This window comes from Danio rerio, chromosome 24, assembly GCF_049306965.1.
Source record: "Danio rerio strain Tuebingen ecotype United States chromosome 24, GRCz12tu, whole genome shotgun sequence".
Classification (NCBI taxonomy): Eukaryota; Metazoa; Chordata; class Actinopteri; order Cypriniformes; family Danionidae; genus Danio; species Danio rerio.
In genome coordinates this window covers 40,082,817-40,110,649 of record NC_133199.1, presented here as the reverse complement: position 1 = coordinate 40,110,649, position 27,833 = coordinate 40,082,817, and the positions used below count along the sequence as shown (strand labels likewise).

General features: G+C 34.7%; 1 protein-coding gene across 6 annotated transcripts; it reads right to left on the bottom strand.

Annotated features, from left to right (window-relative positions):
- Window positions 1-66: 66 nt before the first annotated feature.
- On the bottom strand, window positions 67-27,599 carry grnb (granulin b). Of its 6 annotated transcripts, none has more exons than XM_073940065.1 (16): window positions 27,238-27,599; window positions 25,960-26,081; window positions 24,131-24,316; window positions 22,283-22,405; window positions 21,737-21,835; window positions 21,479-21,629; window positions 17,688-17,723; window positions 17,461-17,552; window positions 16,937-17,075; window positions 15,565-15,662; window positions 14,258-14,497; window positions 8,385-8,627; window positions 7,899-8,141; window positions 5,999-6,247; window positions 2,698-2,913; window positions 67-899 (listed from the first exon to the last, which is right to left on the bottom strand). In XM_073940065.1, exons 3-16 carry the CDS (start codon window positions 24,305-24,307, stop codon window positions 786-788), a joined length of 2,220 nt encoding a protein of 739 aa, XP_073796166.1. In that variant the 5' UTR covers window positions 24,308-24,316; window positions 25,960-26,081; window positions 27,238-27,599; the 3' UTR covers window positions 67-785.
- Window positions 27,600-27,833: the final 234 nt, after the last annotated feature.

The following is a 27,833-nucleotide window of genomic DNA, read 5'->3' as shown; positions in this document are numbered from 1 at the left end:
AGTCAACTGACCGCTTTAAAATAAATGGGTTTACTCATATTAAGTAAAGTCAACTTATCGCTCGAGTGTGAGTAAATAGGGATCTTTTTATTTTTGGTTGAACTGTCTCCTTAAGTCACATATAGAATTAAATGTTTGTAAAACAGTTATTCCTGTCAGAGTTACAATTCTGGAACAAATTTGACCTGGATGCCGCTTCTGTTTTTGATGCATTGGATTGTAGATTTGCTTTATTTTTAAAATCCGCAGTCAGATATGGCATTATTTACTCTTGGATCATTGGTTCACTGTGTTTTAATCAGCATCATAAATACAAATACAAGAAAATCATCATCTTACGAACACACGATTGACTCCAGATGTCATTACCCTAGTCATTTACCCTTTAATGATAATTTCTTATGTCTCAGGGGACCGGGAACTACAATTTTGCTAAAAAAAAAAAAAAAAAAAAAAAAAAAAAATCACTTTCACATTCACTCTGGATAACTAGAAAACTTGCAGCTTTTAATGTGTGCATTGACACTGAACAATGCTCTTGCTTTGTAGTCAGTTTCATGGATTATAAAAGTCTCTCAGTGTGTGTCCTGCTTAATCATAAAGCCTGCTATATGTTGTATTTCAGTAAAAACTAAATATTACAAAGAGAAAGATGAGGCATAGTCCCTTTTCCAAAGCAGGTACCTGAAAAATAACTATGCTTTATGCTTGAGTGTGTGTGTGTGTGTGTGTGTGTGATATTTTTATGGATGGATTGTGGTTCAGTGTCAGTCTATTTTTTTCAGTTAGAGAGAATTATTCCACCACGTGGATGAGGATGATTTAGTGCAACCTTGGACTTTTGGGTCACATTTGTATCCCATTGGGCAGCAGTGCTTCATGTCTTTACAGCACACAGCCTATAGAGCGAGAGATAGAGAGAAACAAGTTAAAAGTCTCTATATGTTAGAGACGTTATCCATCCATGCTGAATTCACTTTAAAAATTAATATAAAATCTTGTAAACACGATTTAAAAAATAATAATAAAATTTAAATAATAAAAATAATAATAACAATAATAATAACTTTAAAATGTAAAAAATTTAATTTGAAATTTAAATTAAAACAAATAGATATAAATTTGTTTTTAAAAAATCTAATACACAAAATTTAATTTGTAATTGATACAAAAAATGAAAAATAAAATCAAATTCTAAAAATAATAATTAAGAGGATTTATTAATGGAGTATATTAAATTTATATATTGGTTATACATTATATATATACTGGCTCATTTCGCTGTGGTGACCCCTGATGAATAAAGGGACTAGGTCAAAGGAAAATTATTAAATGAACTGTAATCAAGACAAAAACATTGTAAAAGGTAAAAACAGTACCACATGATTTGGTAACCTTTTTTTTATTGGTTTATACCGTATCTCCGTATTTTACTATATATATGTAATTATGTACTATAATTTTATTTGTTTAGATATTTAGTCATTTATTTAGATTTTTATTTACTTATCTATCTATCTATCTATCTATCTATCTATCTATCTATCTATCTATCTATCTATCTATCTATCTATCTATCTATCTATCTATCTATCTATCTATATATATATATATATATATATATATATATATATATATATATATATATATATATAGATTATTTTTTCATTCATTCATGTATTCATTTATTCATTAATTTATTTATCTATTCATTTATCTATTTATTTATTCATTCATTCATTCATTCATTTATTTATCCATTCATTTATTTATTCATTTATTAATCCATTCATTCATTTATCCATTTATTTATTTAATTATTTATTTAATCATTTATCCACTCATTCATATTTATCCATTCATTTATTTATTCATTTATTCATCCATTCATTCATTTATGTATTTATCCATTAGTTTATTTTATTTGTTTATTTATTTATTCATTCATTCATTAATTTATTTATCCCTTCATTCATTCATTCATTCATTCATCCATTCATTTATTTATCTATTCATTTATCTATTAATTTATGCATTTACTTATTTATCCATTCATGTATTTATCTATTCATTTATTTATCCATTCATGTATTTATCTATTCATTTATTTATTCATTTATTTATCCATTTATTCATTTATTCATTCATTCATCCATCCATTCATTTCATTTATTTATCCATTCATTTATTTATCTATTCATTTATTCATTAATTTATACATTTTTTATTCATTTATTTGTCCATTTATCCCATCATTGATTTATTTATCAATTCATGTGTTTATTATTTTATCCATTTACTAATACACTCATCCATTCGTTTATTAATTTGTTCATTTTATTGAGACATTCATTCATTCATTCGCTTGTGTTTTCCTTGATGATGCTCTGTATTGTTAACTTTTGAAAAAGCTAAATAAAAATATATAAAACAAATTAGATCACAGGTGTCAAACTCAGACCCTGGAGGGCCGCAGCTCTGGACAGTTTAGTTCCAAACCTAATTAAACAAACCTGATCCAACCAATTAAGTCCTTCGTTTAAAATCTGAAGCGTATTGAAGCAAGGTTGGAACTAAACTGCGCAGAGCTGCGGTCCTCCAGAAACAGACTTTGACACCTGTGAATTAGATAACAAATGTATAAATTAATATAAGAATGTAAAAAAATAATAAAAAGAAAATAAATGAAAGCTGTACCTGTGTATAAGGACAGCAGGCCCACGTGGAGTCTGCTAATCTGCAGCAGCTCTGCGTGTGTGCGCAGCGAGTGAAGGTGTCGCACTGAATCTCTGGCATCTGAACTGCAGTCAGAGAAACACTGAGATCCGCAGACGCTTTCTCACACGTCCCTAACTCCAGCTTACAGATGTAGCCCTGTGGACAGCAGTGCTCATGATCCTCACAGCACACGGCCTGCACAAAACACATTCAATTATTTTATTTGGAACGACTAATACTAATTAAAGCAACACAGCATCCAAATGATCACAAAGAGCCCATTATGTTTTCGCAGTACATGCAATGTGCAGTTTGCCAGTTGCCAGTTTCCTTTATTTATGTCATTCAACACATCACAATAGAATTGTAATGCAGAACGAAATTACGTTGCAACAGACCCAACAAGAACATAGAAAAACATCACTATACAAACATTATAAAATCCTAGCATGATAAATAAGCTTTTATAGTTCCGTAAAAATATAAAAATATAATTATTCAAGATATAACCTATTTTTTAAAAATCTCCGAAGAGAATAACTTAATACTTAAATACCTATTTCACCATTTGTTGTAATATTAACAATTTATGCTAGTTTAACAAATTGATTTATGTTTACCACTCTAAATGATATCTCTAAATGAGTTTTGACTAGTCACAATTGTAATTAGAGATATCTCTAACTGAGTTTTTACTAGTCATACATTTGGAGATGTCTTTAATTCGTAATATTTAGAGATATATACAAGTATATTTGAAGATATCTCTAATTAATTTTCTAATAGTCGAATTACAGTTGTAGATATCTTGAATTGGATTTTTGATGAGTCAAAACTCATTTAGAGATATCTGCAAATATTTTTCAATGAAAGTCAATGGAGGAATATGACTAGTCATAATATATTTGCAGATATCTCCAATCTGATTTTGTACTAGTACAATTGTAATTGCAGATATCTCTAATGGTCATTCTGACAAGTCGAATTATAATAATGTCTTGTCAAAATATATAATTATATTTCTAAATATATTTATGGATAGTCAGAACAAGGTTTTAATGTTAAAACGGCTTGCCATACGCTCTCACTCAGCAGCACAGTGGAGATTTCTCTAGTTATATCCTTTCAGTCGTTTGTTATGCAGTGACATGCAGTCAAATATTTCGCCAAACAGTCCTTAGGGATGCGGGGACACGCAGTCAGATATTTTACCGAACAGATTCGCCACTTTTGGCGCTCATAAACAATCAAAGCTCTCGTGCTGCAGGAATGAGGAGGTCTGCTGAAGGTGCAGCTGGCGTGCTGTGAGGAGTTCTCGTCTTTAATAAACTACGGCAGTTTGCGTTCACTGAACAGTAAGAATGATTAATAAATCCATATCAAACAGTCCCTTAAAAGTCACGTCTCGCTTTCGGTTTCGGGCTTTGGCACGTTTCGCGCTCACACACACAAGCGTACCGCGCCAAAGCCCAAGTGATCCGCGCTCAGGCACACCTCTTCCAACCGGGCCAGGGCCGGCCAAGTGAACCGTGCTTGAGCCCGATTCAGCGCACTCACACTTGTCAAACGATCCGGGAAACGGGCCTGGGCACGGTACGGATGGCATAGTGTGAGTAGGCCCTTAGATATTGCTTGACAACTGTAAGCAGGTTTGGCATGCTGTCCCGGGAGAGAACCCTGAGCTCGGAGATAGTTGAGCCCAGGGCTCCCGCCAGGTCCATAGAGCATGTAAGGGGAGTACGAGATCAGGTGGTTCTCGAGAGCTCCCCTTTTTAAAAGGAGGAAAGGAGGAGAAAGGGGGTGGATGGGGGGTTTCTTCGGAAAACGAAGGTAAGGGAGTAATATCTAGCTAGGCTATTTATAGTAAGTTGGGATGGATCTGATTGGCTAACTAATGAGTGTAGATAGGCGGCCAGCTGCGGTCAATTATATCACGTGCTCCTCTCGAAATTAGTTTAAAAACTTCACTTATTTCCTGCAATGTATAAATTTATTGTATGTTATACTTTTATAATGGCCATTATCGATGATTAAAACTGATATTCAGCAAAGAGAGGGTGTGTTTCGTATTTTCACTGCTCCGTTTTGTTATAAATATCCACACAGTGAAGATGACGCTCATGCAGCACGACGCCTCTACATTTCTGCTGTCTGTTAAGTTGCTAATATTAAAATGAAAATAGGCAGTTCCTTAAATCATGTTTACATTTTATTGTTGAGAAAGTGAAACAACGAAGCCAGGGTGATGTGAATGAAGTTATAAAGTACACTGTTCCCTTTGAAGATTTACCCGTGTCCTCGGTATAGTCTGTTTTCCATATCAAAGAAGAAGAGACTGCAGCCTTAAACTTGCAAAGTCTGAACTTACAAGAAGAGGATGCGAGACTGAACTGTGTGTGTGGGCTACTTAATATCGAGGAAAAGCCCCAACCAGATACGCGAACGTCGGCAGCCCCGCCTCCGTTTTCAGATGTCTCCGTCTTTACCCCCATCCACACTGAGACGGAGCAGCGTTTTAGAATGAAAATGGCCTCTCCAGCGTTGCCAAAACGCTCTGTTTTCGGCGCTCAAGAACTCCGGCGTAGTGTGGACGGATGGCGTAACCGTAACAAAACTTATGCGTTTTAAAACGAAAACGCAGTAGTGTAAACGGGGCCTTTATGATCCTCTTAATGGGGTTCTTATCAGACACACTGCTATTCTCATACCAAAGGGAGATGCCATTAGTAAGAACACTCTCAACAGCTCCTCTGTAAAAAGTTGTGAGGATTGATTGGCTGAGGTGTGCTCTTTTCAACCTTCTCAGAAAGTGCAGTCGCTGGTGCGCTTTCTTCGCAAGACAAGTGGTATGGAGAGACCAAGTCAGGTTCTCAGTAACATGGACCCCCAGGAATTTTATCTGCTGTACAATCTCCACGGCAGTGTTATTAATATATACAGGGGAATAAGTGGGGCGTTTCTTCCTGAAGTCAATCACCAACTCCTTAGTTTTTTACTCATTCTAACACTATCTCTGACACTATTTTTGTCTTGTTCTAAGCCGGTGCAGCCGCAGCCAACGAAGGCGCCGCCACGATCAGATTGCACGATTGCAGATAAATACAATTGATGAAAATCTTTAACAGAACATTGAGAATACTCAAGTCACTTATGTTTCGTACACATCTGCAATTGTATTATGGTACGTTTAGAGGACTCAAAGACATGTATATGGCACAATTAAATCATATAACTGATCATAAATCATATAAAGCACGAGTTAAAAAAGACAGAGATTTACCTTGACTAGAGGGCAGCATCCCCACTGTCCTGTGGGTAAAATACAGCAGGTGGAGCCAGACGGGCAGCTGGTGCTGGAGTCACACTTCACATCTTCATGTCCGAGCAGCTCGTCTGAACTCTTCCAGACTCTGGCCGTTTTTTTCGTGAACCAAGGGATCTGATGTAGGCCTTTGGTGCAGGAGGTTTTCTCCTCGTTACAGGTGTAGCCGCTTGGACAGCAGTGATCTCCATCCTTACAGCACACCGCCTTACAAGAGAGGAAAAATACATGCATTTATTTTGACACAATTATTTTTAAAAAGGCATACAAACAGAACAACTAAAATAAAATGAACAAATATTTAACTATAAAACAAATTTCAAATAATTTTTTTACGTAACTTTATTCTGTCATGAGTTATTTACAAGTTTCTGTCCACTTATAAAATGTGCTCAATGTGCTGCCCATTGTGTTGGATTGTCAATGCAACTCTCTTCTCCCACTCTTCACACACTGATAGCAACAGTGCAGGAGAAATGCCAGCACAGGCTTCCAGTATCCGTAGTTTCAGGTGCTGCACATCTTGTTCGAATTAATAGTTTAAACTGGTTTTTATTTTTACATTTTTCTAACAAATTTTAAATTTAAGTTTGAAATTTTCATCAGTTTTTCTAGTCAAGAGCTCATGATTTATACACAACTTGTTTGGCGTGCTGTTAAACGCCGAAGACTTGCTTTCGATTATTTTGTTTTCAGTTAGGTCAAAAGGATTATAGAGTTGCTTTGATTTTAGGTTTTATCAGCATAATCTACAAAAGATGATGCATTTATAGGTTTCCCTATTCCTCTTACTAAGGCCATCCCATTAATGGATTTTACCACTTGTCATGGAATGGACAAAAATAATCTAAGCTGACAACCTGTCTAGAATACATATTAAGGGGTCAAATATTAACACCGTATAGGTTATCCTGTACCCTGAGGTGTCCACATAAGTTACAACATCTGTTTTGGCCACTTGACAATTTTATTATTTTATTTTCTTTCAGCACCACTTTTGTCCTCTTCCCCTGCGGGTTTTTTTAATTTTGTTGCTATAAATTGTATAGAACTTATCTTTTGTGTTATTTGTTGTCATCTATATTCTTTTTCTTTATTATCACTATTTTCTGTTTATTTTTGATTTTTGTATAATAAATTATTCTCTTTTTGGCAGTGTTTTGCTTGATGCATGGTTCTTCTCCCATATTACACGAAACTGTCATAATATAAATGTAACTTACTTCAGTCCCTAGTCTAACATCATGAAGTCATAACCCTTTCTAAGTTTTTTTTTTTTGTGTAAGCTTGTATTTTACAGTACTATAAAAATACTCAAAGTCTGTCAATGCTTTCAAAAAATTATGTTTGATTTACTAAACTCACACTACAGCTAATTTTACATCCGTCACATCCATAATGGAAAGCTGTCACATCCATAACCAAGCTTTGCCTTCATAAACGCAAAAATTCTTCTATTTTCAATCTTCTATTGTCCAATTTTGGTGAGCCTGGTTTTTTTCAGGTCATTCTCTGTAAACCATAGTGATGGTTGTGCATGAAAATCCCAGTAGATCAGCAGTTTCTGAAATACTCAGACCAGCCCGTCTGACACCAACAACCATGCCACGTTCAAAGTCACTTAAATCACCTTTCTACCCCATTCTGACGCTCTGTTTGAACTGCAGCAGACCATCTTGAACATGTCTACATGCTTAAATGCATTGAGAAACTGCATTAACGAGCAGTTGGACAGGTGTACCTAATAAAGTGGCCGGTTAGTATACTTTCTCTGTGAAATTATGTTTTACGTTTTTATTGCAAATGTCACAACCATAATGCTAGTTTTGCTTATACTTTTATTTATATAATCACTTACCTTTGGCAGTGGACAGCAGCCCCACTTGCCGATGCGGTTGATGAAGCAGCAGGTGTCGTCTCTGGGGCAGCTGGTCTGAGCGTCACACATGTGTCTGTCCTCGACCCGCTGGGTTTCTCTCAGCGCAGGCTCCTTCCTGAACCATGCCATGCTAGGAAGGCCAGAACGCACACAGCTACTCTGAGCCAAATCACACGTGTATCCCTGTGGACAGCAGTGCTCCTGATCCGCACAGCACACGGCCTGCAACACAGTACATCATCATCAAATACACACAATTTATTTAAGAAATAAGGAACTATGACGCCACCTTGTAGGCCAATCGGCTGCTAGAATAAAACTGCTTCCCTCGATTAAATCTTTATAGGATTTTCCCAAAGGGTTATCGAAAATTGCAGATAATAAGCTCCTTGTTCAAACAATGTTCCGCATCCGAGCATCCCTAGTGCAAGCGTGTGTGTACATATTCGTGTGAAGTTTGTGTACCTGTGGCACTGGACAGCAGGCCCAGGAGTTGGAGGTCAGTTTACAGCAGGTGGTCCCGGTTGGACACGAAGACGTTTCATCACAGTTTTGTTTCTGTGATGGCACAGACACTGCAGGGATCTTCTTCACCATTGGCACAGAAATACGAAGACCCGAATCACTGACAGTTTCACAGGTTTCAGCAGCCACATTACACACTGAGCCATGGGGACAACAGTGGACATGGTCCTCACAACACACTGCCTAGAGATTCAAAGGAGATATTTTTATTCATTAAATATTATAAACATTATACAGAGCTCAGCATATACAAGTACCCTCACAAATCTCTCTTTTAAATTCATATTTTTAATAGGGAAGCTATACAATATTGTATTTGTGCATATATATTAGATTAGTCAGTACTGAAGCCAAATCTAGAGCTAATCTTACAATACTTATAATAACGATCTAAAAACTAGTACACGCAAATTTATATGCTATAGAAAAATATTAAATACAAAATTAAAAATGAGAAAAAAAGAGAAGCAAAAAATTAAAAGAATAAACTGTTGAATTTTTTTTGCAATATTTTGCTTTAATTTAATTGTATTATCTTTCTATTCTAAAGATGTTTGGTGACTAAAATATTATTTTAATAAATATATCTGTTTAATAAATCTGTTTTGTTCAAATGCACCAAAATACATTGCCCATATTCACTGAGAAAAAGATAAAAATATTTTCATTTTCAAAATGGGGTCTACTCAATTATGCCGAGCACTCTTCATTAAAAATACCCACTGCAAGTTTTACACTGTCATTTTACATTTAAAAAGTATATACTAAAAGTAAATCAAAGAAAAATATAATGCAAACCATAAATAAAGGATCCAGTAAATTAATAAATACACAAGAAATAATTATTTTATGATTTAAATCTTTACTAATCTAATATTTTATGTAACAAAATAGCTTACATAAAGTAAAAACAGCATAAAATAAATAAGTACTGAAAAATTTAATAATTTTAAAATAAAATAATAATAATAATAATAAATTTAAAATAATTATCTATTAACGATTTCATTAAAAAAAAGAATCACTTTTAATAAATTTTAATTAATAACTAATATAATAAGTCATCTATATCTAACAAATAAATATATTTCTGTATTTTACTAAATTATTTTTTATTGAAAAATAAATAGAAATCCAACAATACATAAATAAAATAATCAGGAATATAAAATAAAAATGTAAACAAAATATAAAACCATTGTACATTTTTCATTACCATTTTTACCATGTTTGCCCTCAGATTTTAAAATGAAACTTCAAGTGACAAATACCAAATAAGGTCTGCATTCAATTTATTAAAGAAATTTTAAATGAATTTAATTCATATCTGTTATATATATTGTTTGCTATGATTCATTTTTTTAAGTCGTTTTCTCTCTTCCTAATGCATAAAGAGAGAGAGAGAGAGAGAGATTTTATTTTATTGCCATTTCAGCTTCTATGGCTATGTCATGGCAAAAAGAAAATAGATCAAGTAAAAATATTCTAACAATTAAAAGTCATCAACAGCAATAAATAATGTACAAGGTAAAATATATAAATAAAATTAATAATGATAATATATAAGATAAAAATCTAAAAAAGTTTTTTAAGATTTCCTTTTGATAAAAATTCTACAACTTTAGATGGATTCACGTTTAAAAATATTTCCTTTAAAGTCTCTCCAGATAAATATTGTTTTCTGATAACATTAAAAATGGGGCATTCCACAAGAATGTGTTTAACTGTTTGGTTTCTGTTGCAATAAAGGCATTTTGGTGGTTCTTCTCCTTTGAGTAAATGTTCATGTGTGAGTCTCGTGTGTCCAATGCGGCATCTTCTATACACAATCTCATCGTGTCTTGACTTAAAAAATAAATTAGATTTTTTTCCTATTTCAGGTTGAATTTCAAAAAGTTTATTTTCTGGGCACTGATCCTGATGCATAAAACTTAGATTTTAAATTAAGACTCAAGCCGCGGTCACGCTGCACTTTTATCTCTATAGACTTTCATTCATAGGCATGCGAATGTGGCAGACCGGAAACGCAAGCTCATGTGACAAGTTTCCCAGTTCACCGTGTTGCAAAGTTCCATAAATATATATACACAGATACCGCATACGGACCCCGAATAGGCGTCAATACCACCGCCATATTTGTACAATTCTCCCAAGACAAAAGTCATTCAACAGCACTAGTCAAGACTAAAGTCAATCTGAAGATGCTGAACTTTAGCACTGTGTACGGGTGTAGTAATGAGCAAACAAAGAAAACAAAAGCACAAAAGGCAGAACATTTCATAGGTAAGAGTTAGTTTTTTATGATTTTGTATGTTATGTGCCATAACAAGTAACGTTATTGACGATAATACAGTCTCTTACTGCACTGACCATAAGGCAAAGCAGCTCCAACTAAGTGCACCTTAATGTGCATACCTTCTACCCTAAATTATTGAATATTAAAACTTTTGTAAACGATTTGGATCAAAAAGGTAAAGATATTATGCACACTAAAAAGCAGGGATATTGATGGTTCACACGAGTCGTTCTTAACGGAGATCCACTTCTAATTCTAACCGAGGTAGCGATTAGTTTGTGAATGAAAGCGGGTGAGGGGGCGTTTCAGACAAAACAGAATTATTACTTATTATGCTGTAAACCGCTGATCTCACAACTCAACCTGCAATTAGAGGTATACAGAGTTAGCGTTAGCTCTACTATAAAAAAAATCATATCTCCCATGTTACAAAAACTGCCTTCTTTATGAAGTTATGAAGTATGCTATCTATCTCAGATGCAGAAAAGCTAGTCCATGCTTTTATGACTTCTAGGCTGGATTACTGTAATGCTCTGTTTGCTGGCTGCCCAGCATCCTCTATTAAAAAACTTCAGATAGTACAAAATGCAGCTGCCAGAGTTCCTCCCAGATCTAGAGAATATGATCACATCACCCCAATTTTATCCTCCTTACACTGGCTGCCTGTTAAGTTTTGTATTGATTTTAAAATATTGCTTCTTACCTATAAAGCTTTAAATAATCTAGCTCCTGTTTATCTAACCAACCTTGTCTCGCTACAATCCAACTCGCTCTCAAAACTCAGGGCTTCTGATGGTACCTAGAATAGCAAAGTCGAGTAAAAGAGGTTGAGCCTTCTCATTTATGGCTCCTAAACTCTGGAATAGCCTTCCTGATAATGTCCGAGGCTCATACACACTCTCCCAATTCAAAACTACATTAAAGACCTATCTGTTTAGTAAAGCATACTACTCAGTGCATCACTTGGTGGTATGATACATGAATGGGCTCCACACAGGTTTCTGCATATCATTTATATACACTATGAACAGCAGCTACGCTAATTATTCTCTTTATTCTCTATTTCCACCTGGGGATACTCTTCCCGAGGCCCTCAGATTATGCAGCGCCACTGATTCAATCCAAGACCAGCGACGAGATAATCCCAAGATTTCCATAATCCTAGACCAGGCCGTATCTTAAGCAGCTGCTGTGGAAGTCATGGAGGAGTGGAGAGCATGAGACTGAGTCCTGTGACGCTCCAGGGACAGACGAGTCTTCGCTGAGGTCCTGCTTCTAGCGCGCCTAGACTGCAGCTCTGCACAAGACTTTTGGCCATTGGAGAAATGGTCGTGCCCAACTGAGCCTGGTTTCTTCCAAGATTTTTAATTCTTCACGTTTGCCAATTGGTGAAGTTTTTTTCCCCTCGCCGCCTTCGCCACTGGCTTGCAGGGTTCGAGATCTGTAGAGCTGCGCATCGGTGGATTTGCTCTTCAGTGTTTGGACTCTCAGTAGTGATTATTAAACCACACTGAACTGAGCTAAACTGAACTTAAACACTAAAAACTGAACTACACTGTTTCAATTTACTATGATCTTCCATGTGAAGCTGCTTTGACACAATTTACATAGTAAAAGCGCTATACAAATAAAGGTGAATCAAATTGCAATGTTTCAGGACACGGATTAGATAAAATTTAACAGGGAGAGAGGATAATACGTTTCCTTGCACACATACACATGCTCTTTGTCTGCAATGCCCATGCGATCAATCATCCATCGATGTAGAAAAGTGATGTACAACTATAATTTTCAGAATTTAAAAAAATATTGGTCCCACTTTATATTAAGTGGCCTTAACTAATATGTACTTACATAGGAATTAATAGTTTGTTACAATGTACTTAGTGTAAATACATGTATTTACTGTGTACTTATGCTTGATTAAATACATGTAATTACATCTGTAATTAACTTTTGTAATTGCATTTGTAAATACACTGTTGACCATCCCTTACACCTTATCCCACCCTTCATCCTACCCATGCCACCAAACCAGTCCATAATCAAACCTCTATTCTAACTCAAAAGCACCACAGGTGTTCTCAAATACATTATAAACACATTAAAAAAACAAATACAATGTACATACTGTACGTACATAGTAGTTAGGGACACTTAATATAAAGTGGGACCAAAATATTTGCACACTGACCACCGGGAAAACTCCCGATCATAGATTTACGTAAATATGGTGTATACATCTATGGCTCTGGATGGCCAGTCATCCACTGCACCACATTCATTTGAAAGGAGCGCTACATTTTACCAAGATGGCAACTCTATTGACGCTTTCTATGCATTAGACAACAACAGCATAGGCGACATCTAATGTAAATATCTATGGGAAAGTTCAAGCTTGGTGAACTCTGACCTGTGAAATTGCACCAGGTGGCTACGTAGGACCAATCGGAGATCAAAACATGACCTCTCTGTAGAGAAATTTTAAATATAGACCAATCGCTTATTTTTTTTATGTCTTATCATCTTGTTTAATCCTGTCCCTTTTGGCAATGCTGTATGACAGACTTTGACATGCTCAAACTCTAGAGTGACCGCGGCATTAAACCTAGTAGGAAATTACTGAATATATCAGCAGCAAGATTTACACACTCATTACACTGACAAAGGTTTGTGGCCGAAATGTTTTTTTTTTTTTCTCCTGTGATTCATTTAAAAAAATATTGACTGCAGACTTTCGTTGGTACTTGTTATTTCAAGAATTCTGAGTCACAGCACCAATCTGATCAGGATGATGGCGGCAAGGCTCAACAATAAGGACTGCCCAGTGGCCCAGGGCCAGCTTGAGAGACACTTGGGACAATAGACCGGATCATTACTGGCCCGATTGGGACAGTGCTGCCTTGTCACTAACATTTAATTTGACTGTGACTATTTGTCAATTAAGTTTGTGCTTTTAAGTTTTTAAACACTACCTTCTCTGTTATGTCGTAAACACCATATTGCTTTCCAGTTCCTCTTATTTGATTGGCCATGATATTTTTTTTCTGTAACCTGGTAAAAACCAGTACAGCGAAGAAACAGCAACATGGAGGCAACATCAAATTATAAGGCTAAAAGAAAATGTCTGTTTCTAACGTCTTGGAAGTAGACATTTACGTCTGACTAACAGAACAAAATAAAAATGAAGTGATATTTTGCACAGTTTGCGGCCAGTTTGACAAGTCAGCCACCTTTTTTTAACATTTTCTGTACTGCTCTTTTTGTTTGCATAACACTTTTATTTACAATTTATTTTAAATATTAAAATTCTAGATTTACAGACTTTATTTGACACATTATTTAAAATGTGGCAAAAAAATTGCTATTAACTTTCTTTTTTTTTTTTTGGTGGGGCCAGTGAAAATTTTGGCAGGGCAAGTAAAAATCTGAACCACTTGCCCGATCGGACCAGTAGAAAAAATCCATAGCGTTGAACCCTGATGGCGGTGATTTACATTCGATCAAAAGTGTTTACCTCAGGCAGTGGGCAGCAGCCCCAGTCTCCAGATGAGAGTTTGCAGCAGGTGGATTCTCCAGGACACGATGAGCTTTCGTCACATTTCTTATTAGGAGGAGGAGCGATGGGTTTGGTGGACACCTTCTCCATCCAGGGCACAGACACAGAAAGCTCTGTGGGGTCATCACAGGAGCTGGCAGCAACATTACACAACGTTCCTTCTGGACAACAGTGAATGTGATCCTCACAACACACTGCCTGCAGATGAACACACACAGACTGCGATAATAACGGCTCATTTGATTTGAGAAGCCTTCTTTATCAGCTTAATTTATGTAAAAGTTTATATTTTTTTTATAAAATTTATATTTTAAACTTGTAAATATTTGAACAGACACAATTCAAACATTTTTGGCTCTATAAACCAACACAACGGATTTGAAAGGAAACAAACAAGATGTGCTTTAACTACAGACAGTCAGCTTTAATTTGAGGGTATTTACATCCAAATCAGGTGAACGCTGTAGGAATTACAACAGTTTGCAAATGTGCCTCCCACTTGTTAAGGGTCCAAAAGCCGTTGGACAATTGGCTTCTAAGCTGTTCCATGACCAGGAGTGTTATTCCCTCATTATCCCAACTACAATGAGCAGATAAAAAGGTCCAGAGTTCATTTCAAGTGTGCTATTTGCATTTGGAATCGGTTACTGTCAAGTCTTAAGATGAGATCCAAAGGGCTGACAAAACAAATCAAACCCAATCAGAGAGATAGCAAAAACATTCGGCATGGACAAAACAAAACAATAGCTTGGAATATTTCACTGTCTTTGTTACACAGCAGTGTATTTGTTACAGCTAAGTATCTCTACACAGTGTATTGGTCTCTTTTATTCTACTGTGTGTATATTTAAACAGGTAACTTAATAAATAACTTTGCCTGTTGAGATTCTTTCTCTTTAGCAATAATGATACCAACTTTAATGGAGTCAAATTAATTAATTATAATAGAGTCAGATAAATACTTGATTTAAAAACACGCCATCCTTCAACTGCTTTCTGTTTTTAATTATTGGTTCAGAATAGCAGCGAAAGCTTCAAGCCTTACAACAAAAAGCGGAACATTTTGTGTAAGAGTCTGTAAGGTTTTAATTCTGAGAAAACAGCCAGCTAGATGCAGCTTCTTATATGCTTACTTGCAACAAACTAAACAGTTAGGCACAAAGCATGACTGACCAGAGTTAAGCATTTCAGAGAGCAGTTAAAAATAAAAATAAATTAAAAAGTCTAAAAGACACAAGGCCACAATTCATTTTTGAAATGAATACCTTTGGTAAAGGACAGCAAGCCCAGGAGCCTTCTGGCGTTTTACAGCAGGTGGTGCCACTAGAACACGCCACGGTTTCATTACAGGGAACTACTTCTTCTGCAAACACACGGAGAGAGAGAGAGTGAAAATTAGCTGAGTTTCCATCACACTGTTTTAATGTGATTTTTCCCCTGTTTATTAAATTTTCTAACTTTGCAAAAAAATCTGATACAAATCTGTACATGTGAATACATAGTTTTGTTTTTAACAATAGCTTTTAACATCATATACTGAGAAGAAAAAAAGAAATAACAGGGGAAAATGGGGGGAAAATTTAGAAAAAAAGAAAAGTGAAAAGAGAAACAAATTAAAAAGTGCCATATTGCAAATGCAAACAGAAATGACAACTGACTCAGCCGGCACTTAAACCAGCAACATTTTAGTTGTGAACCACTGAGCCATCACGCCGCACCTCAGCCAATAATTATCAAAAAATTTAATTAACTATGGAATTATCAAAAAGCAAATAAATAATAATAAATAAAAAGTTAATTATAAAATCTAGGGCGACACAGTCACGCAGTGGGTATTGCAGTCGCCTCACAGCAAGAAGGTCACTGGTTTAAGCCCTGGCTGGGTCAGTTGTCATTTCTAAGTGGAGTTTGCATGTTCTCCCCGTGTTGGTGTGGGTTTCCTCCGGGTCCTTCGGTTTTCCCCACAGTCCAAACACATGAGCTATAGGGGAATTGAAGAAAGCAAAATTGGCTGTAGTGTATGTGTGTAAATGCAAGCATGTATGGGTGTTTCCCAGTGCTGGGTTGTGGCTGGAAGGGCATCCGCTGCATAAACTATATGCTGGATAAGTTGGCGATTCATTCCACTGTGGCGGCCCCTGATTACTAAAGGCACTAAGCCGAAAAGAAAAGGAATGGATGAAAATATAAATGTAATAAATAAATATGTTTTTACAATAATAATAATACAATAAATTATATATAACATATAAATAAATATTTCTGTATTTTACAAAAAAAATTAATTGGTTCAGAAGATTTTCAAATCAACATCTCAGGCATGTTGTAGGCCATATTATCGCGATAAAATGTTTATTTTTGGAAATGAAGAGCCTTATTTAATGGTGTTATAAACCCCACTGCAAATGCAACAATCTGAATATTCTTAATAGGGATTATAAATTAAATATTATTCACTTTATAAGTGCCCATGATAATCTCATGCAAAGTAGTTACTTTAAGTGATTTTGAAGGCATGTACAGAGATGCTTTACTGTCAAATAGTGTAACATATCTCATATACTGATACAAGTCAACATGACTTTTTTTTACTAAAAACCCTTTAATTGCACATACACTAAAATACACTGGCTGTACCTTTGGGTTTCAGAACAGTGACAGCTGGGATTTTAATGGCCATTTCTGAGACTCCATTTGCTGACAAACACGTACTATGGATGAGGTCACAGGTCGTGCCCTCTGGACAGCAGTGCTTTTGATCAGAACAACACACAGCCTGCAGCAAAAACACAATTTCGGCTGTAATTTCAAGCATATACAGTTGAAGTCAGAATTGTCAGCCACCCTATATATTTCCTCCCCAATTTCTGTTAAACAAATATTGCTTAAGCGCACTAATAAAATTTATCTTCATTTTTTTTTTTTTACTAGTTTTATTCGAGCCGAAATAAAACAAATAAGACTTCAGATCTCTCCAGTTGAAAAAATCTTATAGGAAATACTGTGAAAAATTCCTTGCTCTGTTAAAGATCATGTGGGAAATATTTGAAATAGAAAAATTCACAAAGGGAGAATAATTTTGACTTCAATGATGAATAGAAATTGCATAAGACAGCACAAATTTGTAATTATATAAACATGTGTAGACATATGTGATGCACCTTTGGCATTGGACAGCATCCGTAACTACCGGTCTCTAGTAAACAGCATGTTGTATCTTCTGGACATTTGGAAATCTTATCTGGACAGATCACTGCCAATGTAAACACACACACACACACACACACACACACACACACATACTGAGGTGTCAGTTTCAACTAAGACACTTCATAAATAATGAAGAGAAATAAATAACATATAGTATATATATAAAATAAAGTCTTACCTTCTCTAATATTGTTGACCTCTGCAGGCAGATCGACTGCAATGATTTTAGTAGAAGGTTAAAAACACTAAATCAACAGCATGAATGAAACTGAGAAGCTAAAATATCTGAACAATTCATGAAAAGAAAAACAGTGGCTCAGTGGTTAGCACTGTTGCTGGAAGGGCATCCGCCGCATAAAACATGCTGGAATAGTTGGCGGTTCATTTCACTGTGGCGAATTCTGAAATAAAGACTGAGCCGAAGGAAAATTAATAAATGAAATGAGCAATATTTTAATTAAAAGTAACAAAAAAAAAAACATCTGTAAAATGGAAATGTCTGCTGCTCATATAACTTTATTTAATTAAAAAATTATTATACATAGACAACAGACATCTGATTCTCAAATATGATAGCCATGCAATATTCTGCAATATCAGAACTCATAGCCTCTTCACTCTTGTGTGTTACTCCGCCCACATAATGACGGCAGATCAATAAACTCTCTACAGTTTGACAAATTTATTCACAATAACACCTCCCAACTCGCCAAATGCGGGTAGATTTCAGCTTTGGCGGGTTAGACGGTCACTCCCACTAGCCACTTTGGCTGGTTTGAAAATAATGTTTAAATTGTGGTTTTTTTAAAAGCAGGGTTCAACTATAAGAATGACCCAAAATGCAAATGTGATCTTAGAATGGAGAAACAGCACGACTAACAAAAAAATTGCATTCGCGCGAGCAGAAGAAAGCAGATGAATACAGAATGAGAGGATAATCACTCGCGCTAACAGCTGATGTGATGCACGCTACTGTTTAAAGCACGTGCGCGCTCCTGTTTCCTTCCTTGAAGCACGAGTGCCTGGAACGCAACTGTGATCGTATCGCTTTCGAATAGTCAGGCAAAAAAAGTCATGCTAATGCACACACAGTCTTCCTGCTTTCAAGAGCTTCAAATATGTCTTTTTGTAAGCAGCACCGGTTGCTTTCCCTTTGAACAGATAAACAATTGGCCTTAACCGTGTGATCATCCTTCCATTATCACACAGTATGTTTTTCACCTGCTTTCTTTTGCTTACGGTTATTTTTGTTTATATGGTTTAATTATCATTTTTTACAACAACTTTGCATTAATATGAGATTAACTCTTCATTTATGTGTAGTTAACTGGTGACCTGAGAGACCTTTAGCGAGGACAGATTATTGTGCATATTTTTGATAAATGACACTAATTATTTTTAAAAGTCAATTGTTTTTCTTTGGCTTTTTTAAAATAAATGTTTTGTTAAATAAAAATGATAGTATACAGCTATATTTAGCTTGTTTGACACATTGAAAATTTGTGGCAAAGAAATAATTATTGTTTGGAGTGGTCAGAAATTAGGTAAATCCTTGATTTTAAGTTCTGAAAAGTCGTGTGAAATAAAAACTAATTGCAGTATAACACTATGAAACCATGACCCATTTGCTCATACACGACACACAAGATGTGAAATGAATGAGAAGACACGTGGACATAACACAAAATCTAAAATCAAGTAATTTTAGCATGTCAAAGTCATATTTATGCATATCAAAATATTTTCCCAACAACAAAATTGTGGCTAGTGAAAATGCAGAGTGGCTAGTAACGTTAGAAAACTACTAGCCACTGTGGCTGGTGATCAAAAAAGTTAATGTAAAGCCCTGATTGCAGCTGTTGGGCAAAACAATATACTTTTGAGGCTTTTTTTAGTTGAGAATGTAGTTGTTTAGATTACAACTATGCAGTTTATTTATAAGGATAGTGCCTATTTTAAATATTTATAATTTTCGAGATACAAGACCGCATAATAAGTCTTTAGGGGAGAAAAACTCAGCAAAATTTCAAACTACAGCTGATCAAATCATTACAAAACAGGTAAGTAACATTCTAAGTTGATCTCTCTCTTTTGTATGTTGTAGTGCTGTATTTATACCATGGTAATCTGGTAGTGTTTGCTTTGCTTTGGTTTTTTTCATGGTTATTTATTGTGATCTTCAGATTGCAACAGAGAAACACTGGAAAATCTCTGTAGACTGATGACATTTCATGCCGTTCAGACTTATGATCTTAAAATGTGAGCAAAATCACCTGATTTGTAATCACTTTAGACATTAGGCTAGAGAATCATTCAAATACTTGCTCTAAAGTGATGTTGGTGAATGAGCAATGTTTTCTGCATCTGACGTCAGAACAGAATATGTGAATGAATGGCGGACGAAAGTAGTTCCTAATTCAACAGAGTTTTTGAGACTCAGTGTTTGATTTTCTGTTTTATATACATGATTATGCCCTTAAACTGTTGTATAAACCCAATATCACACTTGTAGCAGTGCGATGTGGCTGTATATCACCACTAGTGGGACACTAAGGCACTCGGCCTACAGCCTCGATCCAATGCACGCCTTCCACCAGTGCCGATATACAGCTAAACTGCACTGCTACTCGTGTGATATTGTTCATAGAAATATATACACACACCATAATTACCACAAGAATACGCAAGCACTCCAACTTGGCTTATACAACAGTTCTGTCTGGTTCTTGAATCTGATTGGCTGATAGCCATGCAATACTTTGCCAGTTACATCACACAAAGGCCTCTTCCGCCTTCACCTTTGTGTATTAATCCGCCCACATACAGCCAGCAACAAGCAGAGAGACACTACAGTTTGACAAATATCACTGCTGTTAGACAAAAAAAATGTACCTTTGAGGCTCTTTTTAGTCGAGAATGTAGTTGTTTAGATTGCAAATATGCAGTCTATTTATAAGAATAGTGCCTATTTTAAAATGTTTACAATTTCTGAGAGAGCTCGTCGGCGGCCATTAGCCTGCCATAATGTAGTAAACCAAAGACAACTGACGTTTTCTATCCACAAGATGGCGACAGAATCGCATAATAAGCCGTTACGCTTAGATTATAACAGTCTGATGTCTAACTATATCTGGCCAAATCATTATTAAACTGGTAAGCGCACTTGCTAACACTCCCTTTTTTCAGAGGAGTATCCCGTATTTCAGACCAATCAACCATCCCGTTTTTTTATTTCTTCCGAAAAACTACAGTAATTTTACCTACCCCGCTCTTTGGTACAGTCTGTAAACACCTCCGGGATGCCAACTTTTGTACAGTACCTGATCGCAGTGGCCACCCAAAACCCGCTGCACCCCTCCCCCTGGTCTCCAGGATTTTCAGAGACATGTTGGCAGGTACGCTTGGTAGTGATATTCTAAGTCGATCTCTCCCTTTTGTATGTTGTAGTGCTGCATTTATACTGATTTGCTCGCATATCAGAAATGTGTGTAGGCAAAAAGAAAGAAGTCCGCATGGGTTGAGAGTTTTTCCTAAAATCGCAAAATCAGCTGTTTTGTCATCACTTTAGACATTCCGCTATAGAGAGTCATTCAAACACTAGCTCTAAAGTGATGTTGGTGAATTAGTAACAGCTTCTGCTGTTCTGACATCAGCTGCAGATGTGAATGAATGGCGGAAGAAAGTAGTTCCTAATAAAAATGGTTTTTTAGACAGTCCGTGTTTGATTTTCTTATTTATATACACGATTTTGCCGTTGAACTGTAGTATAAACCAATATCACACTCGTAGCAGTGCGATTATGGCTGTATATCAGCACTGGTGGGACACTAAGGCACTCGGCCGATATCGTGTTTGGACTGAGGGGGAACCAATTCTAGTCACCAAGCCACCAGTTATAATGAATAGAAGAGACAATTTGTGTATCACCATTATACAGGAAAAATAATAACCACAGCGCAACTTTCACACCTGCGTTTTTCTCTAATGGCTTCCTGCGACGAGCAGCAAATTTCCTTAAGAAAGGGGACGAGCCATACGTGGCCGACACACACATTGAATGCACAAGGTCACATGTGGTTCCTTGAGGACAGCAGTGTTTCCTATCATCACAGCACACGGCCTGAACACACACACACACAGGGGTAGAAAGAAGAGTGTAAACATTACCATATACTTGCAACAACACTCCAGGACACAAATGCATTTTTTTTTTAAAAAGTGCTTTACATTTTTCATAGGACAGCAGCCCCAGCCCCCATCAGGCATCTGGCAGCAGGTGGTATCATCAGGGCATTCAGACTCTCCATCCGGACAAACTACCGCTTGCTAGGAGTTATATGAAGAGAAATCCGCTTCAGTGCATTATATTTACTCAAGTCTTGTCTGGGTGTGTGGCAGTGCAAACATGAGTGTGTGCAGTGTTTCGGGTGGTTTACAAGGATAGCCATTTATATAATAACATGGGTATGACCTAGGTATTACAACACTGAGGTGGTTTATGAGGACGTCTTGTGTCATTGTGATTCAAAACGCTTACAAATCATATATAATGGAGTCTTTTGACATTTAAAATCTCCCACGAGTTTCCTGTGATGGTTGGAAATCGGGTTAGGGCCATAATAGCAGCGATACAAAATATATCACGCATATAGAAAATCCTCATAAACCAACAATACCAATGAGTAGGTTTGAGTGAGTTTAAGTGTGTGTGTGTGTGTGTGTGTGTGTGTGTGTGTGTGTGTGTGTGTGTGTGTGTGTGTGTGTGTGTGTTACCAGCTTGGCCTCAACTTTTTCCACCCAGTCTAAAACATGCGTCTTATTCACACACTTGGAATGTTCCAGGTCGCACAAAGTTCCCTGATAACAGCAGTGCAAGTGATCGGAGCAGCATTCAGCCTGCAAACACACACACATACACATTTAAGGCAAGACAAGTGGTTTTTCAGAGATATGCACACATGCTGTTTAGTAAAAGGAATATATGATCGCTTTTTAAAGGAATAAACGGTAACACTTTACAATAAGGTTCATTAGTTAATGCATTTACTAACATGAACTAATCATGAACAACACTTGTACAGCATTTATTAATCATAATTAAACATTTACTAATGTATTATTAACATCCAAACTCATGCTTGTTAACATAAGTTAATGCACCGTGAGTTAACATGAACTCACAATAAACAGCTGTATTTTTATTAACTAATGTTAACTAACATGAACAAACACTGTAGTAAAAGTATTGTTCATTGTTTCTTCAGGTTAGTAAATGCATTAAGTAACATTTACTAATGAACCTTATTGTAAAGTGTGACCGAATAAACTAAATTAAAGTTATTTATAAACTAAATTCTGCTGTTTGTATGTTTAGACATCTATTAGACACCTACTAGACGTCTTTTAATTAAAGCAAATGCCTATGTAATACGAACAAATGTTTCTTGAGAAGCAAGCAAGCACATTTTAATGATTTCTGAAGCATCATGTGACAGTAAATATGCTGAAAATTCAATTTTGTGTCAACTAATTCACGTCAGATATATTAATATTGAAAAAAAGGTCATTTTAAACTGTAATATTTCACAGTTCAAATACTGTTTTATTTATAATATAAATCCATCCCAGCTGCATATACAGTGCTTAGCATAAATGAGTACACCACCTTATGAAAATCAATATTTTTATGCATTTGTCAGTGAACAGACAATATATTTTGGTGCATTTAAACAAAACAGATTTATTAAACAGTTTTATTTATTAAAATAAGAGTTTGGTCACCGAACATCTTTAGGAATACAAAGATAATGCATTTAAATGAATTTAAACAATTACAAAATTTCAATAAAATGTGAGTTTTTCTTGAATTTTACTGTTAATTAACATTTTATTTAATGTTTTACATATTAATTTGGGTTGTTACAGGTTTGTGATTGGTTCGTTCTGTTTCCTGGGTTTGGCTTTCTTTTGGTAACAGGTGATCAGTATGAGCAGGAGTGGCTAATTTGATGGCTCAAGAAGCTGCAAAGATGTGTTCTACAGTTTGCTTTGGAGGATCGTTTCTGTGCGACTTCTTTTAGCTTATCTACCGCTTATATTATTTTAGTTTATTTTGGAATTTGATCTTACGTTATCTGTAGTTGTTTTGAACTTTACATGTTATGTTAGACATTTAATTTACATATGGGTTACGTTGGTGCCCCTTTAAACATTATTATTATTATTCTTGTAACCTTTAAATAAATATTTTTTTTGCTTTTTCGTTCTATTTGGTTTGGTTCTCTTCATTTGTTGTGCGTGTACATATTTTTGTACCATGTTTTAACAGTTTTTTGTTAGATTAGTTCCAGATTTGGCTTTGCTACAGACTTATCTAATGTATTTGCACAAATACAACATTGCAAATAATTGTAGAAAACATTCATTAAAAAGTGAGATCTGTGAGGGGTGTACATATTTATGCTGAGCACTGTATAAAGTTGAAAATGACATCAATTGTGAAATATTTGAAAAATGATTAAAACCCAAGAAAGCCAATAATTTGTCTTCAACTGTATATAAAAAAAATATTTGTCATTCGTAACTCTCAAACAGACTCATATAGCTGACTGACTGTCTTACATGGGGAAGTGGGCAGCAGCCGTATCCTCCTGACGGCGTTAGACAGCAGGTGTTTCCATCTTCACACATCCCTCCATCCGGACAGATCAGAGCAGTGCATGCGTTCACACACACGCATAATAAGGCTATGAAAGCTGCACGCACCTGAAAAACGAGAAGAAGGTGTGAACCAAACATTGAGAAATTCTGTGCTTGCTGTTTTTAAGGTGACTGATCATTTTCAAAGCAACCACAAACAATACATTCGCTAAGTGGTGAGAAACTTCAGAAGTTAGAAACAGGGATTTGAAAAATTATAGATATTAATATAATTAAATCTTTGATGAATAAAAATCCCCAATGCGGCTCCGACCTGATAAACAAAACTATTGAATATAGATTTGTTGCACTTTGTATTTACATGAATATAAAAGTCAATTTTTAGCAGATTACCTTGGGCTAAAAAATGAGAAGCATTTTGTTGTTGTTTTGTTCTTTGGTGTGAATGTTTGTTTATATTTATTATAAATATATATAGACAAAATAAAAAATAAAAAGTTTGTTTTAAAAATTTAAGTGTGTGTACTGCGTATATTTGTTGTATATATATAAATACACACAGGCATGCAAATATTTGGAAAAATGTTTATTTATCATTTATATATACATAAAAAATGTATATGATACAAATTATATATACAGTTGAAACATCTGTGTATATACAATTTAAGTGTCTCACACACACACACACACACACACACACACACACACACACACACACACACACACACACACACACACACACACACACACACACACACACACACACACATTTATTTATTTATTTATTTATTTATTTCCTTGCATGATTGTAAAAGTCTTTATTTTCAGTGTGTAACTAAAAATACTGTGGCAAAAATATTAAAAATAAAAAATATCTCTTTTACATATATAATATACAATAAAATCGTAATTAAATATACTATTTAAATATCTATGTAACAAAATAGTTTTGTTTCTACGTATGTATGTTTGTGTATCAAATCATGTCAAACACTTTTATTTTGGATGTGATTAATCTTTGACCACCACTAATAAATAAATAAAATAAAATAAAAATAATATATATATAATAAACAATATAATTCGGACAGTTTGGTAGACTTTAATGGCAACGGAGACTTCCTTAAAAACCACGAGCTCCTTAAAAACCCACATTTATCAATATGTAAATGTTATTGAGCAATCAAACAATGACAAACAAGTTACTGAATGTCTCATGACATTTCTAGAGCATGCCAGGTAGATCTACAAGTGTTTTGCAGACTTTAGACACATAAAGAAAAAATATATAGGTATATAGTGCTCAGCATATACAAGTACACCCGTCACAAAAATCTCTCTTTTAAATGCATATTTTTAATAGGAAGCTATACGGTTATATTTGTGTGTGTATATATATATATTAGATTAGTCAGTACTAAAACCAAATCAGGAGCTAATCTAACAAAATAATTTACAATAATAGTCCAAAAATTCATGTTATAGAAAAATAATAAATACAATTTTTTTTAAAGAAGAACAAACAAACAAAAAAATCAAGAGAAGCAAAAAAAAAAAAAAAAAGAAGAAATTTAGTTGAAATTTTTCAGGTTGTAATTTTTTTTTTGCAATATTTTGCTTGATTTTATTTGTATTATCTTTCGATTTCTAAATAGGTTTACTGACTAAATTTTTATTTTAATAAATATATCTGTTTAATAAATCTGTTTTGTTTAAATGCACCAAAACACACTGCCTATATTGACTGAGAAATGAAGAAAAACATTCATTTTCAAAATGGGGTGTACTCAATTATGCTGAGCACAAACGAGAAAGTTACTTCAAAGTACTTACCATTGTGTGAATGTTGGCCAACAAAAATAATGTGCTTCAAATTTACAGATGAAAAGCCATGAACGACTTTCTTGTGCTGTAACAAAGCATTAAAATACATTAATAAAATGCAGAACATCCATACAGGGGTGCATTAACAAATGAAGTTTACTAATGAGGTCAGATTTCAGAAATTCAGTTTAATTGTTTATTATTACCTTTATGATGTATGACCCATATAAGCTAACCATAAAATAGTGAAATGTCATATTCATACATAAATCAATAGAGGTAAAGTTGGTTTTATATTTGGATATTCAGACATTCTCCTTAATAATATAATTTCTGAAAAGTGTTCTTTGCAAATTCTAAATAGGAAAATCATGTTAGCAGCAAACGACCATCAAAGTACAGCATTGTTCACAGTGAATTAGATAGTGCTAATGCTGTTTTGAAGTCATACTTGCATGCCAATTCCAAGCGAATATTCAAAGTAACCTGGTAAACAAAGAGACTGCTAAATGAACGAATGTGTGAATATAAAACCAACTTTACCTCTATTATAAATCATGTTTATACATTTTAAATATATGTAGCATGTACATATGACATATTACATTCCTCCGCGTACCACTAGAAGTAAGCCTGTGTACCACAAACTAGTTTGAGAACCACTGACTTATGGCATCATTGTATTAATTACTGTGACTACCCCAAAAATACCACAGACGAATACGAAATATTTGGAAAAAAAAATTTTTAGTTTAAAACTTATTTAACTTTTGCATTTATCATTTTCTTAATTTAAGTTTAACATTTAAACAAACAATACAAAAAATAAGACAGAAATAAACTCGCCATTAAAGTAAAACAAATAACAATTTAATAAAGTGAATAAAAACACAATAATTAAACTTAATTTCTGCCATCGGTTAATGTTACCCAAGATATTTTATAAACTCGCTATTAAAATAAAACAAAGAACAATCTTTATAAAATAAATAAAAACACAATAATTAAACTTAAAATTAAAAAAAAAAGTAACCAGCTGCATATTTCAAAATGTCTTTGAATTTAGTTTATAAATTGCTAATGTTTACTAGATTTAAGATAATCTCACCTCAGATCACATTAAACAGGCACTGTTTGAATAAATACAACAACTTTATTATAATAATTTTCTGCTATCGGTTAACGTTAGCCAAGATATTTTATTTATTTTAATTCATAGAAACTCCCAAACGAACACCTACCAGTGACTTCAGTTGTAGCAAAGCTTCAGTTTACGTTAATTTAGCAGTACATTGAGTTTTAAACCTGTTTTTGAGAAGCTTTAAGTATATTTCCGTTCATGGCTGATGATAATCGCATCAATCGAAACTGCAGCTGAGATGTAACGTTGTTGTTCGTTATTGTTTCCGACGGAAGCGCGTGAGTTCGACCGGAATAAACCCTCAAAATAGAATAGCGTTACTGAAAAAACTAAATTGTATTAGGGTTAAACACAAGACACTTTGTTAAATTACCGTATTTTAACGAAGTCGGTAAAGAAATCCGTGTAAAACGGTGTGCTGTAAAGTGAATGTCCGTTTTCTGCTGAGTTTATTTGTCTGTCAGGTTATCACGTGACCCTGAGCAAGTCATATGACACCCCAGCAGGACAAACAGAAAGCTCATGCAGGCTACAATAATAAATAAAAACAGTTATACCTGTTAAATTGTGCAAACTATAATTGAATTGAGAAGTAAAAATTATAGAAATAAAAATTATGATTTTGATGATAATAATAATAATAATAATAATATTAATAATAATAATAATAATAATAATACATCGTAAACAAATTAA